This window comes from Myzus persicae, unplaced genomic scaffold, assembly GCF_001856785.1.
Source record: "Myzus persicae strain clone G006 unplaced genomic scaffold, MPER_G0061.0, whole genome shotgun sequence".
NCBI classification, from domain to species: Eukaryota; Metazoa; Arthropoda; class Insecta; order Hemiptera; family Aphididae; genus Myzus; species Myzus persicae.
Window position 1 is genome coordinate 42,117 of NW_019101697.1, and position 14,365 is coordinate 56,481.

Here is a 14,365-nt window from a genome sequence, read left to right on the forward strand (position 1 = left end):
CTAATTAGTAACTAATTGATTAATTTAACCATTTAAAGGTCCAGGAGTCGACTAGCCGACCAACATATTTTTACAACATTTGAAATGTTGTACGAAATCCACGAGAAAAGTCAGATTGCAATTACACCATTTACACCTCGATTGTAAATTAACACATACCTAGATAAGTTTCTGTCCAACAATAATATCATAATCATTATTCCTTCCTTGTTTTGGGTTCTATCTTACGAGTTTACGTCGTTTATGACATAAGTTATAAGTTTATAACCAAATAAACATAATAAATTAATAAATCCCATAAACAAATGTTGCGTCACGAGTTCACGACTCACGACAACAAATATCATGTCGAGCGCGAAGCGCGGTGGCTGTGTCTGCCACGGCCAGTGCAGTGCAGACGACGTGCAGTGTCGTGCGCGCACGGCGCGTCGGCGCACCGTCTGCACTACGCCGTCGGGCGCACAAATCCTGAAATGCACAATATCAACGCCGTCGTCGGTGCAGCACCGTCGTTATGATGGTGAGGAGGAGGAGGAGGAGGAGTCGTAATGTTGTTCCAACAACAACACCACTACCCTCCGCCACCGCAGGCCAGAGCCGCTCGCTAACTCCGTCTCTGTTATCAGGCATGCGACGCGTTGTTGTTGTGCGTGCGTGACCGATCGCGTCCATTTACCCCGTGTGGCCGTGTGTGTCCCGAGACGCGATATCATCATCATCATCATACAATATACATATCCACCGACCACCACACACACACACACACACACACACAGACGCGCGCGCGCATACGAGTCTCGAGATCCTTTTTTTTCGTTATAAGAGATATAGTATTTATTTTTCTGCTAAAAATTAAGAGAAAACTATGAGCATTACCGTTGCGGTGAACGCGACCGACAGTGCGAATGGTCCGCAAGCGGCCGTTTGTCAATCGGCGGCGCAACACAACAATTGTGGCGACTACAACGGTGGCGTCGACGGCGGCAACGGAATCGGCATCGTCGGCGGCGGAGTCGGCATCGGCGTCGACGACGACGACACTGCCGTTTTTGTCCACGAAAACAAGGAACTACAACACGAACAGGTACGAGTGTTCTCTGAGATGTTATTAATTGTTGTTTTAGCCAGATGACGAGTTAGTTGAATTGGGGTCCACTCTTGTTGTCTGGTGAGCTACAATGTTTGTTAACGAGTTACCCATGTGCCGTGTACAACTGCTGTGATGCCTATATGGTGCTGATGATTAGACATTTGATCGGCGACCGTGCAAGTTTTTTATTTCGTCCGATCGTTTTTGTAGGTGCTCCTCGGTATAACATGGTATTGGCCTGTAACAATAAGTATGATTGTTGACGTTACTATCGATGATGCCCCATGCGTATAATTTATAAAAGTTTAATAATGTGTTCTAATTTTTGCAATACCCAATAACTTATGGTGGTGATCATCGCACCATTATATTTTTGTCGGAAACAGTACACAGTTAGGGTATTTTCTTAATGAACATTTGTATGATTTTCTTATGAGGACAAATTGTTCAAACTTAATGTTTCTACTCTTACTTTAAATTTAAATTTCTATTGTTAAATTTACTGAATCTTTTATAGGCTTGTTTGGTGTTTGTAGCTTGTTTATTCCTGTACAGTTTGTGTAAAAAATGCTACTAAAATATTTGAGCCCTTTAAGCTTTTTAATTTTACGGTTGTTTCATCTAATAAATATGGTTCATAATAGCTATCAACATAACATATTAAATCTATGTACACATATAAATATATATATATATATATTTATTTATATATATATATATATATATAATATATATAATATATAATATATATATTTATGAAATTAGGATTTTAAAAATACCTAACCATCATTTAGGTTAAGTTCTTTTCTTCACACTTCATAAACCGTAATATGTTTTTGAAACAGCATGTTGACCATCAATGCTCATATATAAATATATTATATTAAGGCATTATTTATGCTACAACTTAAACATATTGTTAGTGGTCGATTTAAGGACATATTTGCCCTAAGAAACTTAGTTTTCTTTTTGTGCACAACTAAAAATATTATTTTTAAACAAAAATGTTGTACATTTATATTAATAAAATGTTATATCTAAAAACCAAATAGAACACCTCACATCTAACATCATATACCTAAAAGCATTAAAAATAAATTAGTTTTTGCTCAACTATAAAATTTAGAAAAAGTGACGGTAAATGACGTTTAAAAAAACATCCATATATTAGTAGTGTTATAAATACGGAATAATTAATACTTTCGATTAAACAAATTCTATTAAATTAACTGCATTTAATAAGAGTTACAAATTTTTATGAAGATACTTTTTTTCAACATTTAAAAAATAAAAAAGTAACCTATTCCTAGTTTGAGTATTTGAACATTATAACTTAACTAACTTGTTATTTTTATTACTTATCGTTATCGTTAAGAATATATAGTGGTCGTTGCTTAAAGTAGTCTCTTTGATACTAAACAAAATGGATAATATAAAGTGACTGATAATACTAAACAAAAATTGAAGTATGTACGTAATACAGTCTATACTTACACTTATCGATTACACTAATTGTGATAATGATAAGTAGCGACCACTGTATCTGCAATCCTGCAAATTGAATACTATAAAATATGTTGATGTTAAATAGATCGAAACACATATATACCTGTAATTTGATGGTGCTTGAAAGGTAACAAACTTATTTCAAAAAATCACAATTTCCTACAAATTCAATACCTACACAATTAATATTAAATAATAATTAGGTACTTTTTACATTTTTTCGTATTAGATATGTGTCTAATATAATTTTTATGTATTAGTTTTTAAAGTACTTTTACTTTTTCTTTTAGTATATTAATAATGAATGTATTTGGGTTTCAGCTTGAAAAAGATTGTAGAAACCTTTTAAATCAAAAAGACAAAGAATGTTGCTATAACTTCCGTGATTTTATTAGAAACAAAGAGTCAAAGTAATAAGATAATTATATGCTTCAATGTGTTTAATATGTTACTTATATAACTTTTTCACCACTAGTGAAGAAAATGAAGTGCAAAAATGGGAAACAAAATGGAATTCTCTTATGTCTTACATTCGTACTGTATATCGAATGGCTATGGATGGTGTTGAAGTAGAACGCTATCCTCCCCATAATATATTTAAAGAAGCCGCTTACGAGTAAAATTTACTTATTTATAAATACATAATATTGAAAAAATAATAAATTATAATTTTCGATTTTCTAGATCTAAAAGTTGTGATTCTTATCATGTATTTCAAAATGTCGAAAACCTTGTTATGGAATTTGTATTAGAAGCAAGGTCAAGACAAGTACAAATACTAGAAAAGAAGAATAAAGAAACACCAGAAATGCCTCAAGTTTTTGTATTTTGTAAGTTATTTAAAACTATTTTATTAAATTGTATCAACATATTTATTTTGATTCTAGGTTTATTAGACAGCTATCGAAGATTAATGGCTGCTACTGATCATTTAAAAGATGTTATTAAACCTATTGAAGAATATCATCTATCAAAATTTAATTTATCATGGCGAATGATGAATCAATATTTGTATCACAGTCGACTTTATGCTGATAGGACAATATATCATCTTGTAACTACATTTGTAGAGCAAGTATGTTTTAATTCCTACAATTAATTTTATATTATTAAAATGGTAACCATATTTTTCTTCTTAGATTTTATCAATACCAATATTGTCAAAGTCTTTATTGAGTGCAAGTTTAATTCATGACTATACAAAATTTGTAAAGGAGGTAAAACTTAATATATCAGAATGGGCAGAAGCAAGGACATGTATTCATAACATCAAGTAATAATTTTATTTAAATATTTAATGATATTTTAAATTTATACTATTTAATATTTATTTATATGAATAGGTGTAATGAAGTATGGGCAATGGGTGCAATGAAGTATAAAGAAACTATGCCAAAAGAAGAAAATGGTTTGTTTTCTTCTTCACTGCCACCAAACGATGATTTGGTAATAGATCTTACCATCCCAACACCACCTCAATCACCAGCTCCTGAGTATCAGTTAGTTTTAACTAAATTATATTTTTGTGAAATTCAAAATCATTAATAATAATAATTTTTCTGAATTTTTAGGGAAAGAGTAGACAATGATAATTGTGAAGATTTAGATGATGATGGAGTTTCTAATTACTGTGATTGCATACATACTGTAATTAATCAATTTATATATTTTATTGTTCATTTAAAATATTAAGTCACTTAACTAAAAATTGTAATATAACTATATGTTAAATTTAGGTGGAAACTCGAAAAAATTCTTCGGTGGATTTTGATCAGTGTGTGCAGAATGGAAAATGTACAAATTTACAAGAAACTGAAGAAATTAATTCCATTACTTTTTCATATTCTAATATGAAAGAAAAAATGTTATGTTTTTATAGTGGTGAAACATTTACTGATGAAGATGAAAAGCCAGTTACAGGAAATATAACTAAAAATCTTGGAAAAAAGGTAAAAATATTTTTTTTTATTATTTTTAAATTTTGCTTTCATTATTTGTGTTGAAAATAGTTTTACTTTTGCTACTTATTTGAATATCCATAACAATTTATTTTGGTAAAATTATAAATGTAAATTTGCTTAAATATTTACATATTTAAATAGATATATATATATAGCTGTTGTAAACATTATTGCAACACAAGGTGTTCTACTGTGTAAAATGTTTAACTAATAGGTATTTATTTAATTACAATTTTAAAAATGTTTCTTATTTTGTTTAATTCTATTATACTAATGAAAAAACATACTTGATATTTTTTTCTAGGTACTTAATTCAGATGCTCAAATCAAGTCAAAACCTGTGGTTAATGTAAAATGTCCGTCAACCATTGATAGAAATGTAACATGTAAAGTTGAAATAGAACAGTTACCTAAAAGACGATACCCTTATCCTCATGTAAGTAAACCTGCAGAACCAACAGCTAAACCAAACAATCGTCCGGTGCATGGTCATTCATGTCATAAACATACTGAACATGTAAAACGTATGCATCATCACGATGAAACTTCAGAATGTAGTTCAGGCCGATCAAGTCAAGATGATAGCTGCTCAGAACGTTCTTCTTCAAGTCCAAGGCAATGTGACTGTTGTTATTGTGAAGTTTTTGGGCATGGAGTTGTAAGTTTTTAAGGATAATTTTATTATCATAAATTATACTAGGTGATTCATTTAACAAAGAACTATTAACTTGGTTAAAAATATTTTCTTTATAATTTTAACTCGTTATTAAACAACATTATTTTGCAATATTTCAAGGTTTTTGGTTATTTGGATGATAACATTCATTTTTGATTTCATATTATTCCAAAGCAAATTTATTGTTTGGAGTTTTTCATTTTATATAAAACTGAAATTTTGGTCTTGTAGTAATTTAAATAGTAAGTTATATTATCATATAATTTGAAGTTGAGATTATTAGAGTAATGCATCAATATTTTTCGGGGTACTTTTGTGCTCACCTTCATTTTAAATATTTGTTATAACATACAATACTCACCCAAAAATCTTGTTTTATAACGACACCTAATATTATGAAAAAAAAAAAAAAATATTTCAAAAACTGTTAATAGTAGTTTTTTTAATCGCCTGTTACATTGGTACATTTTGAATGCCATAAGTAAATATTTCATAAACATTTTTTAGCCTTCTGTTGCACCTGTTAGTCGTAATTATCAAGAAATGAGAGACCGGTTAAGAAATCTTTATTTGTTAAAAAAAGCCAAACAAACTAATGAAACTATTAAACAAAAACAAAAAGAACCTAATGTGCATAGACCACTTCCTGTTCATCCACCCAAACATCTTCCTCAATCAGTAACTGATAAAACTGGTGAGTAAAAATATGAAGTTTTTTAACATTTTAAGCATACTTTATTTATATTTTTAATTATATTTTACCTTGTTATCCTTAGATTTTAAATTAGCTTGTAATATATAACATGTGGTCTTTTTATAAATTTTTTTTTATAATTTTGTATAAAAATGAACTTATCAGCTTATCTAAATTAGAAAATTAGAAGAAAAAAAATTGTTGGCATACGGGTACATCGGTTTTTGCCCGAATACCACTGAACGGAAAACCGTAATACCATATATTAGTGGAGTTACAGTTTTTTGGGTATGATAAAATATATATTATATACTAATATAAAAATTGTTCAGTAACTCAGCATATTATTTCAATGTTTTTCAGTTTTCCAGTATCACGGTTTTCTGGTATTGCGGTATACTGTTTCATACCGGTGCCAAATACCGTCAACCCTAATCTAAATCACTAATCTTGAGAATAGTTCTAAAAAAATTGATTTAATCACTTAAAATTTAAGACTTGAACATTTTACCCATATTTAAAAATTATACATGTTATCTTTTCGTGTATAGATGATATTTTAGTTTATTTGAATATGACTGACTTAATTTGATAGTTCGTAAATAACTGACTGATGAGCACACGTATTTCAATGGATTAAATCAGCACTTTAATGCCTAAAGTATAAATCTTTGAATTCAAAAATATGAATTAAGGTTTTTTGATTATAAATAACATGTGTTGGTACACGAATAAGTATTTCAGGTTTAAATGAAAATTGTGGTTTAATTATTAGATATTATATTATGTAAACAATTTTAAACTATAGCTTCTATATCGAATAGTTAATGAAACAATTTTTATGTTGGTATATAAAATGAAGTTTATTTTTTATTTTTTGGTTTCCACTGATAATTAGAATATTTTCTGGACTTCTGCTGTTAATAAAGTTAATTGATCAAAAAGATCTTACTTAATTTATTTTCTTTATCAATTCAGTGCTATTAAATATTTTTTTTTTTCAAATATAAATAACATTTAAAATGATTTATGTATTTTAGAAAAATAAACAAATTTTTCCTTGACACTTGTTTAAATTTTGGCTAATCACTATTAATATATAACTTAAACCTAATATTTGATTTATTGTGGTTTATTCTTCTGTTTCTGAAGGTCACATAAAGTAGTTATCATATTATTTATTTATTTTATGTTTAGGTGCTATTAGCGGTGTTCAACAACAAAAAATAGAGCCAATAATTGTAACAAAAGTTATTAACGAAAAAATGAAATATAATAGTGAAAATTTACCAGAAAACTTTCTAAAAGAACTATCTGAAAAACCTATTGATGAAATAGTCAATTTTATCGAAGGCAATAAAGCAACCAATGAAAAAAGAGCTGCGAAAAAAGCTAGACGTAGAGAGAAAAAAGTATAGTTTTAAAATATTCTAAATTAATAAACAGCTGTATCTAAATTATGTTTTTTTAACTAGGAGGAAATGGAGAGAATAAAAAAAGAAGAAGAAGAAGCCGAACAGAAAAGAATTGAAGAAGAACGTAAAAAACAAGAATTAGAAAGACTGAAGCGCGAGGAAGCATTAAAAAAAGAAAAGAAGAAATCAAAAAATCAAAATAAACAGCAAAAACAGAATCAGCAACAAAAGCAAGTTACTAATTCTAAAACACAGCAAATTACCAAGCAACAAGTACAGCAGAATACTCAGCCTTCTAAAAAGAAAAACAAGCAATCTCAGGGAAATAGTAATAAAGAAACTGTATCAATTAAAAAAGATGAAAAATGTAAAAAAGATGATGTTGAGGGTGCAAAAATGGTTACAATTAAGAGAGATTCAGATAGTTCTAAAGTAACCATTACTTTTAGAGGAGCAGTAGAAGATGATGTTTTATGTACTTTATATGATAATGAAGGTGAGAACGTTTGTAATAACTTTAATACAATTTTTATTTATATTGTATTACTATTCTATAGTTAACTATTTTGTTATTTCAACAATAACAATTTTAAAAAAAGTCTTAGATTCTGATCAAAAGAAAGGTTAATATGATGTATGTTTTGGCGCATACAGATAGGTAGCAAATTTAATCTAATACTTAAGGGTGTAAAAAATGGAGAAATTTCTAGTACGTTTCTTAATAACTGATAACTGTTTATGTTTAATATTGACTTCAAATTGAACAAATGTATTAGATTAACAAGTAGGTTAAAAAAGGTACACTCAAACCTTTCATACACAAAATCAAGTTCCCTGGTTTTATTTTGCATTAAGTAAACAACACTGGCATATGTTGTATCCGTCTTACATATGTAATACATAGCAAGAATTGTTTTGTGAGGGAAAGAACGAAGAAGGTTATAGTCATAACTAAAAAACAAAATCTTCACCCCATAAAAAGGAGAACTTAGACTGTGAAATATCTTTTTTTTTTTTTCTATATTGTATTTACAAAAAAAATATCATTCACTTTTGAAAATAATGGATTTTTAAACAAAAGACTTTTTGTATAAGTGAACAGTGATATCCAAAAAATAAAAAAGATATTTCACACATAATATTCCTAGTTATATTGTATATAAATTTTGAAGTCGTAATTATCACTATAGCCTGAATGGTTCTATTTCACTCAAAACAGTTTTTGCTATGTTGTACATTTTTTGTTTTTTTTTTTGTAAGGCAGATACAACACACGTAGGTGTAGTGTCCTGTTAATTGTAGTTCTTTAAGTTATAATTTTCTTTCTATAAATACTTTTTTCTTTTTTGCATATCACAATTAACTATTCATTTTTCCTCTAGTCTTTTTTATTTTGTATCTAAAATAACTTATATGTTGTATCTTTTATATTTTTAGCTATTAAAGCAATTCAGAGATTGTGCGATAAAAGTAAACAACCTCAAAATATAATAGAAGATAAACCTAGTAAAAAGAGAAGCAGGAATCGTAAAAAGAAACAAACTGAACCTGAACAACATGAAACTCAACTTCATTCAAAACCAGTAGAAAGTGTATTAATTACCAATAAAAATGCACCAAAGTTACCAACAAATATGAAGTGGTATTGTTCGCCAGATGTTAACATCACACCAGTGCCAAGTACTTCAAATTCTATTCAGCCAAAACCTAACACAGTTTTAATAAAACGTAGTAATAATAATCAAGTATTCACACGCCCTCTGCCACCACCGTCACAGCCAATGCCACTTACAAGTCCAACAGCTATACAAATAAATGAGGCTGTTAATAAAATATCTGCATCATCAGCTCCTATTGATATTGATAAATTACAGTTACCACCTGGAATTACAATTACTAAACTTGACCCATGTGATTATAAACCGCCAAGAGATATTCAACAATCAACTGAAAAGGTAAGATATAATTCATTTGATTATGTACCTAACACGTGTTATTATATTTATATTAATCATGCAATATTTTATTTATTTATTTGTTTTTTAATATTATAGTCAAAACCTGCATCATCGTCACAACAATTTCCATTTGCCTCGCCTGCTGCAATGACACCATTTACCATGCAGCAAAATGCTCAAAACAATGTTGTGGTTGTTAAGACTGATGGATATGATTATGAAGGATCAACTGGTAATTATTTTTGATAAAAATGTATTATTTAAATTCTAAGTTATGTAATTGACTTAAAAATATGTTCATTAGTCATTACACATAGTGTTAGGTTGAATATAATATTAAAAGTCATGCCACTTATATTATAATTAAATGCCATTTATTTTAATAAGTTTCTCTGTAGGTTATTTACTAAGCAAATAACATAAATAATCAAGTATAGTCTGATAATTATTTGCGGTCAATGAAATATATAATTGCCAACATTTAACCACCTCTGTTAATTTTACCGTGGTCAAAACTACTACACCTCATAAATATTTATTAAAACATATATAATATGTGTCTTATATTCTAAATATTTTAATTATTTATACATATAACAACTTACAATATACCCACACATTTAAATAAAACTCCAATATTCCTATTTTTATAAATATTATCCATTTTATGTATAAGGGAGTATCTTTTTGTAAAAAGTTTTCATTTTATTGTCTTGTATGACATATTACTTTGTTTTAAGAAAATTGATAAAAATGTGTGAAACAATGTTTCATATTCTTGAAAATTATAAGACTAATGACGTGATATACACTGGTATGACAAACGTCGGATAAGTTAACATAATTTTAATGTGTATATAATAATATGCTTAAAAAGATGGATTGATTAGATCAATGATTATGATGTACGTCCCATGAACAATATAAATACTGATACAAATAATCATATTCGATTGTTTGAATAAAATTAATAATTAACCATTTTATTTTAGCTACTTCATAATTTTTGTTTTCACTATTATAGTTTTTAATGTATAAGTTGAACAATAATTTTCTATTAGTTACTTATTTTTGTTTGATTCTTTATTTTTTTAAACCCACTTTTACTTACACAAAAATAGAAAATAATAATGATTGAAAAATAATACAAATGTTAGGCTTTTTAATTATTTACTGCTTTTATATAAATCAAACCTTTACTTATAGAATGGAGTGGTGCCGCTAGTAAACGTCATAGACGCCGTAAGAAAATCAATGATGGTAGTTTAGATGACGCAAACTCAGAAAATATTCACCCAGGTTTTACAATTACTAACAAATCATCAACAAGAGATCCATGTAGTGCAGAAGGTAAGACCATCGCTGGACAAATACCAACTAACACACCACGAACTATGCCGTTGCCAGTGATTATTCAAAGGCATGGTGGTATGGTTACTATAAGAAATCCACTGTACCAGCGCAATGATGATGCCATTCTGACAGAAAATAAAGACTTACAAGTTAACGGTGGCGACGACGACAACGCTAATCCGTCTGGTAAGCGAAGACGTCGTCGCCGTCGGGTTAAGGGCGGCTCCAAACAGACGGATGTTGAGGGTGAGCTTTGCTGATGTCTTCCCTAATTTCCTGTAAATGAAAAATCCTTTATCATATTTTTTTTTCCTATGTTGAAATATATAGCATCAAGCTTTTTTTTAAAAATTTAATTCATATGACTACAAAGTAAATTACACTTGTATAAAACAGAGTTATCACCCAAAATATTTTTTTAACCTATTTTGTAAAGAAATTTGTGTTTATGTGATTTCTTAACTTTTAAATTACAACAATTAAAACGACAATGGAAATTTTAAAATATTAATTCTTTTGAAATTCTGAGCACTAAAGTACTTATTAAAACACTATTTTTATTAGTTGTTTATATTTTTAATTAAAAATTCATAAGAAGTTCATTCTATCTGTACAATTATCATAATAATTAAAATACACATGTTATTAAAAAAATTTCTTATTCAATATCAACAGAGTTTAATATTTTCTTTAACGTAACGTTTTTATTTCAATAGATCTGGCAATATATTTTATACCTTTTTTTTTATTCATAATTTGAATTATCATTTCGTATTATCAACTTATGGTTTAAATTCTATAAGACATCAATGTTAGGATCAACCTAATGTATTATATAATTTATAGAAGAATATTTTCATGTTAAATTTTTTCTAAATACTATAGTTTTCACATGAGAAATTTACAAACGATACTTTTGAATGTTAATTAAACGTTTTTCGTACATAATTTATTTGCTACCCATGTGAATTATTTTATATAGACAGTTCTGTTGTAAAATAAATAAATATCATTTAAAACAACTAAACAGTGGATATGAAACTGCTACTATAATAATAATATACAAAATTTACTTTTTAAATTCCGATCTATGTGATTAATGTATTATAATTTATAGTTTGTTAAAATATTGTGTTTACAATGTTTAAACTCACAACACAGCTTTTCGACTTAAAAAAAGTATCCATCAATTAACTGAAAATATTATTAGCATTAAAGTGTATTCAAATTAATATATAACTGTTACAATTTATAAAATGGAATGTCCACTAATAACTAAATTATTTAATACTAAGAATAAACACCTACTATAATTTTGTATAATATCTACCTCATTTATGTGATAAACCTATATAATTTTAAGTTTTTAACAAAGAGTACAAATTATACGTCCAATGAAATGTAAATACTTTATACTTGAAATAGGCTGCTTTTTTATGGTGATGGCAGTTTTAGCCCTGATAATTAAGATCCAAACTTGTTGCATGCTTGTTTTTGCAGCTTTGTTATTATTATTTTTTTTAAATTAATATTTCTTTTGCTTTTACTCGTGTTTTGATTTGCTTAAACAATTAAATAATTTTTATATACAAATTTGTATTTAGATGATTTGTGTAATTTTCTATGAGTTATGACAATTTATACTATTTTTATTTCACAGTGTTTGAAGTTTGAACATTGGACAGAAAAATAATTATTTGATTATATTTTTGTTGTACTTAAATAAACAGAAAATAATAGTTTTTTTATAACAGTCCAATATTCAAAATATGATTTTATTTTGTTTTTTATTTTATACATTTTTTGTTTATTTTTTTTTTTATGTTTAGTAATTGTTACATAAACAAACAAAAATCATTATTCTTTAGGTAGCTCTAGAGGTCTGCTTTTATTTTGTTAGTATCAAAGATACGAGTTGAGTTTTTCTTTTGTTTTTTTTATCCATTTTGTGAAAATAATTGTTGACAATTATATATATTTATTTAAAGTATTCTTACTATTTATTTCTTAGTAGGCTTTTTTTTTTTACTTACAAGCATTTTCCTATAAAATAATTAACAGCTATTAAAAAAAAAATAAAAAAAAAAAATAAAAAAACAACCTTTATACAATATAATTTGCTTGATGGTTTTGGATTTCACACTCGCACGTGTTGATATTTATATATTATTATAAATATATTATTTTTGTACAATTTCATAAAGCACATTGCTTGTGTGGGGTCTATTAAGTTAATTCCAAATTAATTTGGACCGTGCTTTCTCGATCGTTAGCTTGTACAAACCAAAGAATGTAACATTTTTTATCTGTTCCTGCCAATGGTATTATCCTTTTTGCGAAACTTGTAACAAAAAAACTAAAATGATGGGTTTCATATCATGAATGTATGATACGAACACAACTACGACTTTTTTGAATATAAATCTAACTTTTAAAAACAGCAAGACTCATTAAATATAACAAATTGTAGGCTTCTTATATATATATATATAATTAAGATCGAGAAAGTAAATCTCCAAAAATGAGTGTGTTTGTGGCCGTTTGCAGAAAGCGTGTTCGAGCCAAAAGACATAGACCCGGAGGATGGGGAAATGGATGATGATGAACGAGAATTAGAAGAATTTAAGCGGTTTTGCTTGCAGTCAGTACCTCCACAGCGCAAAGAAAAGGTACACTTGAACATCAAGGACATAGTTTTGAAGAAAAAGAGTACCGCCGCGGCAGCAGCTGCCGCAGTTGGGTGTGTGTAACATTACATTTTTTCACTCCTTTCAAATACGTTGTGTTCTTTAGATCCCTCATTATTTTTCATATTCAACTGTAAGTCTTGCAGTGTTTCATTGTCTCTCTTTTGAAAAACCTATTTTTCCTTTTTTTTATATGTCTGACGTGATTCGTATTTTAAGTTAAATTTACAATTTAAGTAATTTTTAGACCCAGACTTAACTTATAAGTATTTTTTTTAATGTTACTATGCATGATATAATTTGTGCTCTATCAGTGAATGTTTCAAACAATTGATGTAGGACCAAAACCATTGAGCACATTTAAAATGATTGTTTAATATTATAATAAATGGTATTTGAATATATATGTATATATTATATATAAATATATATAATAGTAAATATATATATATAATATTACATACATCAGCGCCTGTTATTAGTATTATGTTAAGAGTCAACAAATAAGAAAATAAATTTGGTGTACATATTATATTGAAAATACACTGTGTATATTTACGTGTTTAAACCAAACATAATGATTAAATTCATTAACAATAATGAATTCTCCTTTATTTTCAATTTGCTAAGGAGTTCCTGTAGAAGGTTTCTTAATATGTATTGTCTTTAAATTAACTAGGTATCTGGTATTAAAATAATTCTCCTAATCAATTACATCAAAACTGAAAAAATCATTGGATTAGTACTTGAAGTTCATAAAAAAAAACTATGCATATTTTATTTGTGTGTGACCCATTGCCAAACATAATTATTTGATTTATTGACTGAGGGTTTTTCTAAGCATTTAAAAATAACTGATAATGTGTATTGGAATTATTTGTAGGCATCAAATATTTTATCAAGACTTTTTCAAATTAATATATTAAAATTAATTAGATTATAAGAATATTTGACAGTTAATTATGCCATTAAAGGCAACCAGTAAGTCTGCACCAGGCTGCAATTTTATGTAGATTATTCACACT

The 14,365-nt window shown here is 27.8% G+C and overlaps 1 protein-coding gene across 2 annotated transcripts; it reads left to right on the plus strand.

Moving 5' to 3' along the window:
* The first annotated feature begins 473 nt into the window (after positions 1–473).
* On the plus strand, positions 474–13,742 carry LOC111030174. Of its 2 annotated transcripts, none has more exons than XM_022309555.1 (17): positions 474–1,084; positions 2,918–3,006; positions 3,072–3,212; positions 3,281–3,426; positions 3,484–3,671; positions 3,736–3,869; positions 3,940–4,095; positions 4,168–4,243; positions 4,333–4,545; positions 4,862–5,215; positions 5,741–5,927; positions 7,125–7,339; positions 7,403–7,838; positions 8,780–9,297; positions 9,397–9,532; positions 10,507–10,650; positions 13,201–13,742. In XM_022309555.1, the coding sequence occupies exons 1-17, from the start codon at positions 866–868 to the stop codon at positions 13,401–13,403; spliced, it is 3,555 nt and encodes a 1,184-aa protein (XP_022165247.1). In that variant the 5' UTR covers positions 474–865; the 3' UTR covers positions 13,404–13,742. The 2 variants fall into 2 exon arrangements, with proteins under 2 accessions (XP_022165247.1, XP_022165246.1); XM_022309554.1 differs by having other exon boundaries at positions 866–1,084; positions 10,507–10,899.
* Positions 13,743–14,365: the final 623 nt, after the last annotated feature.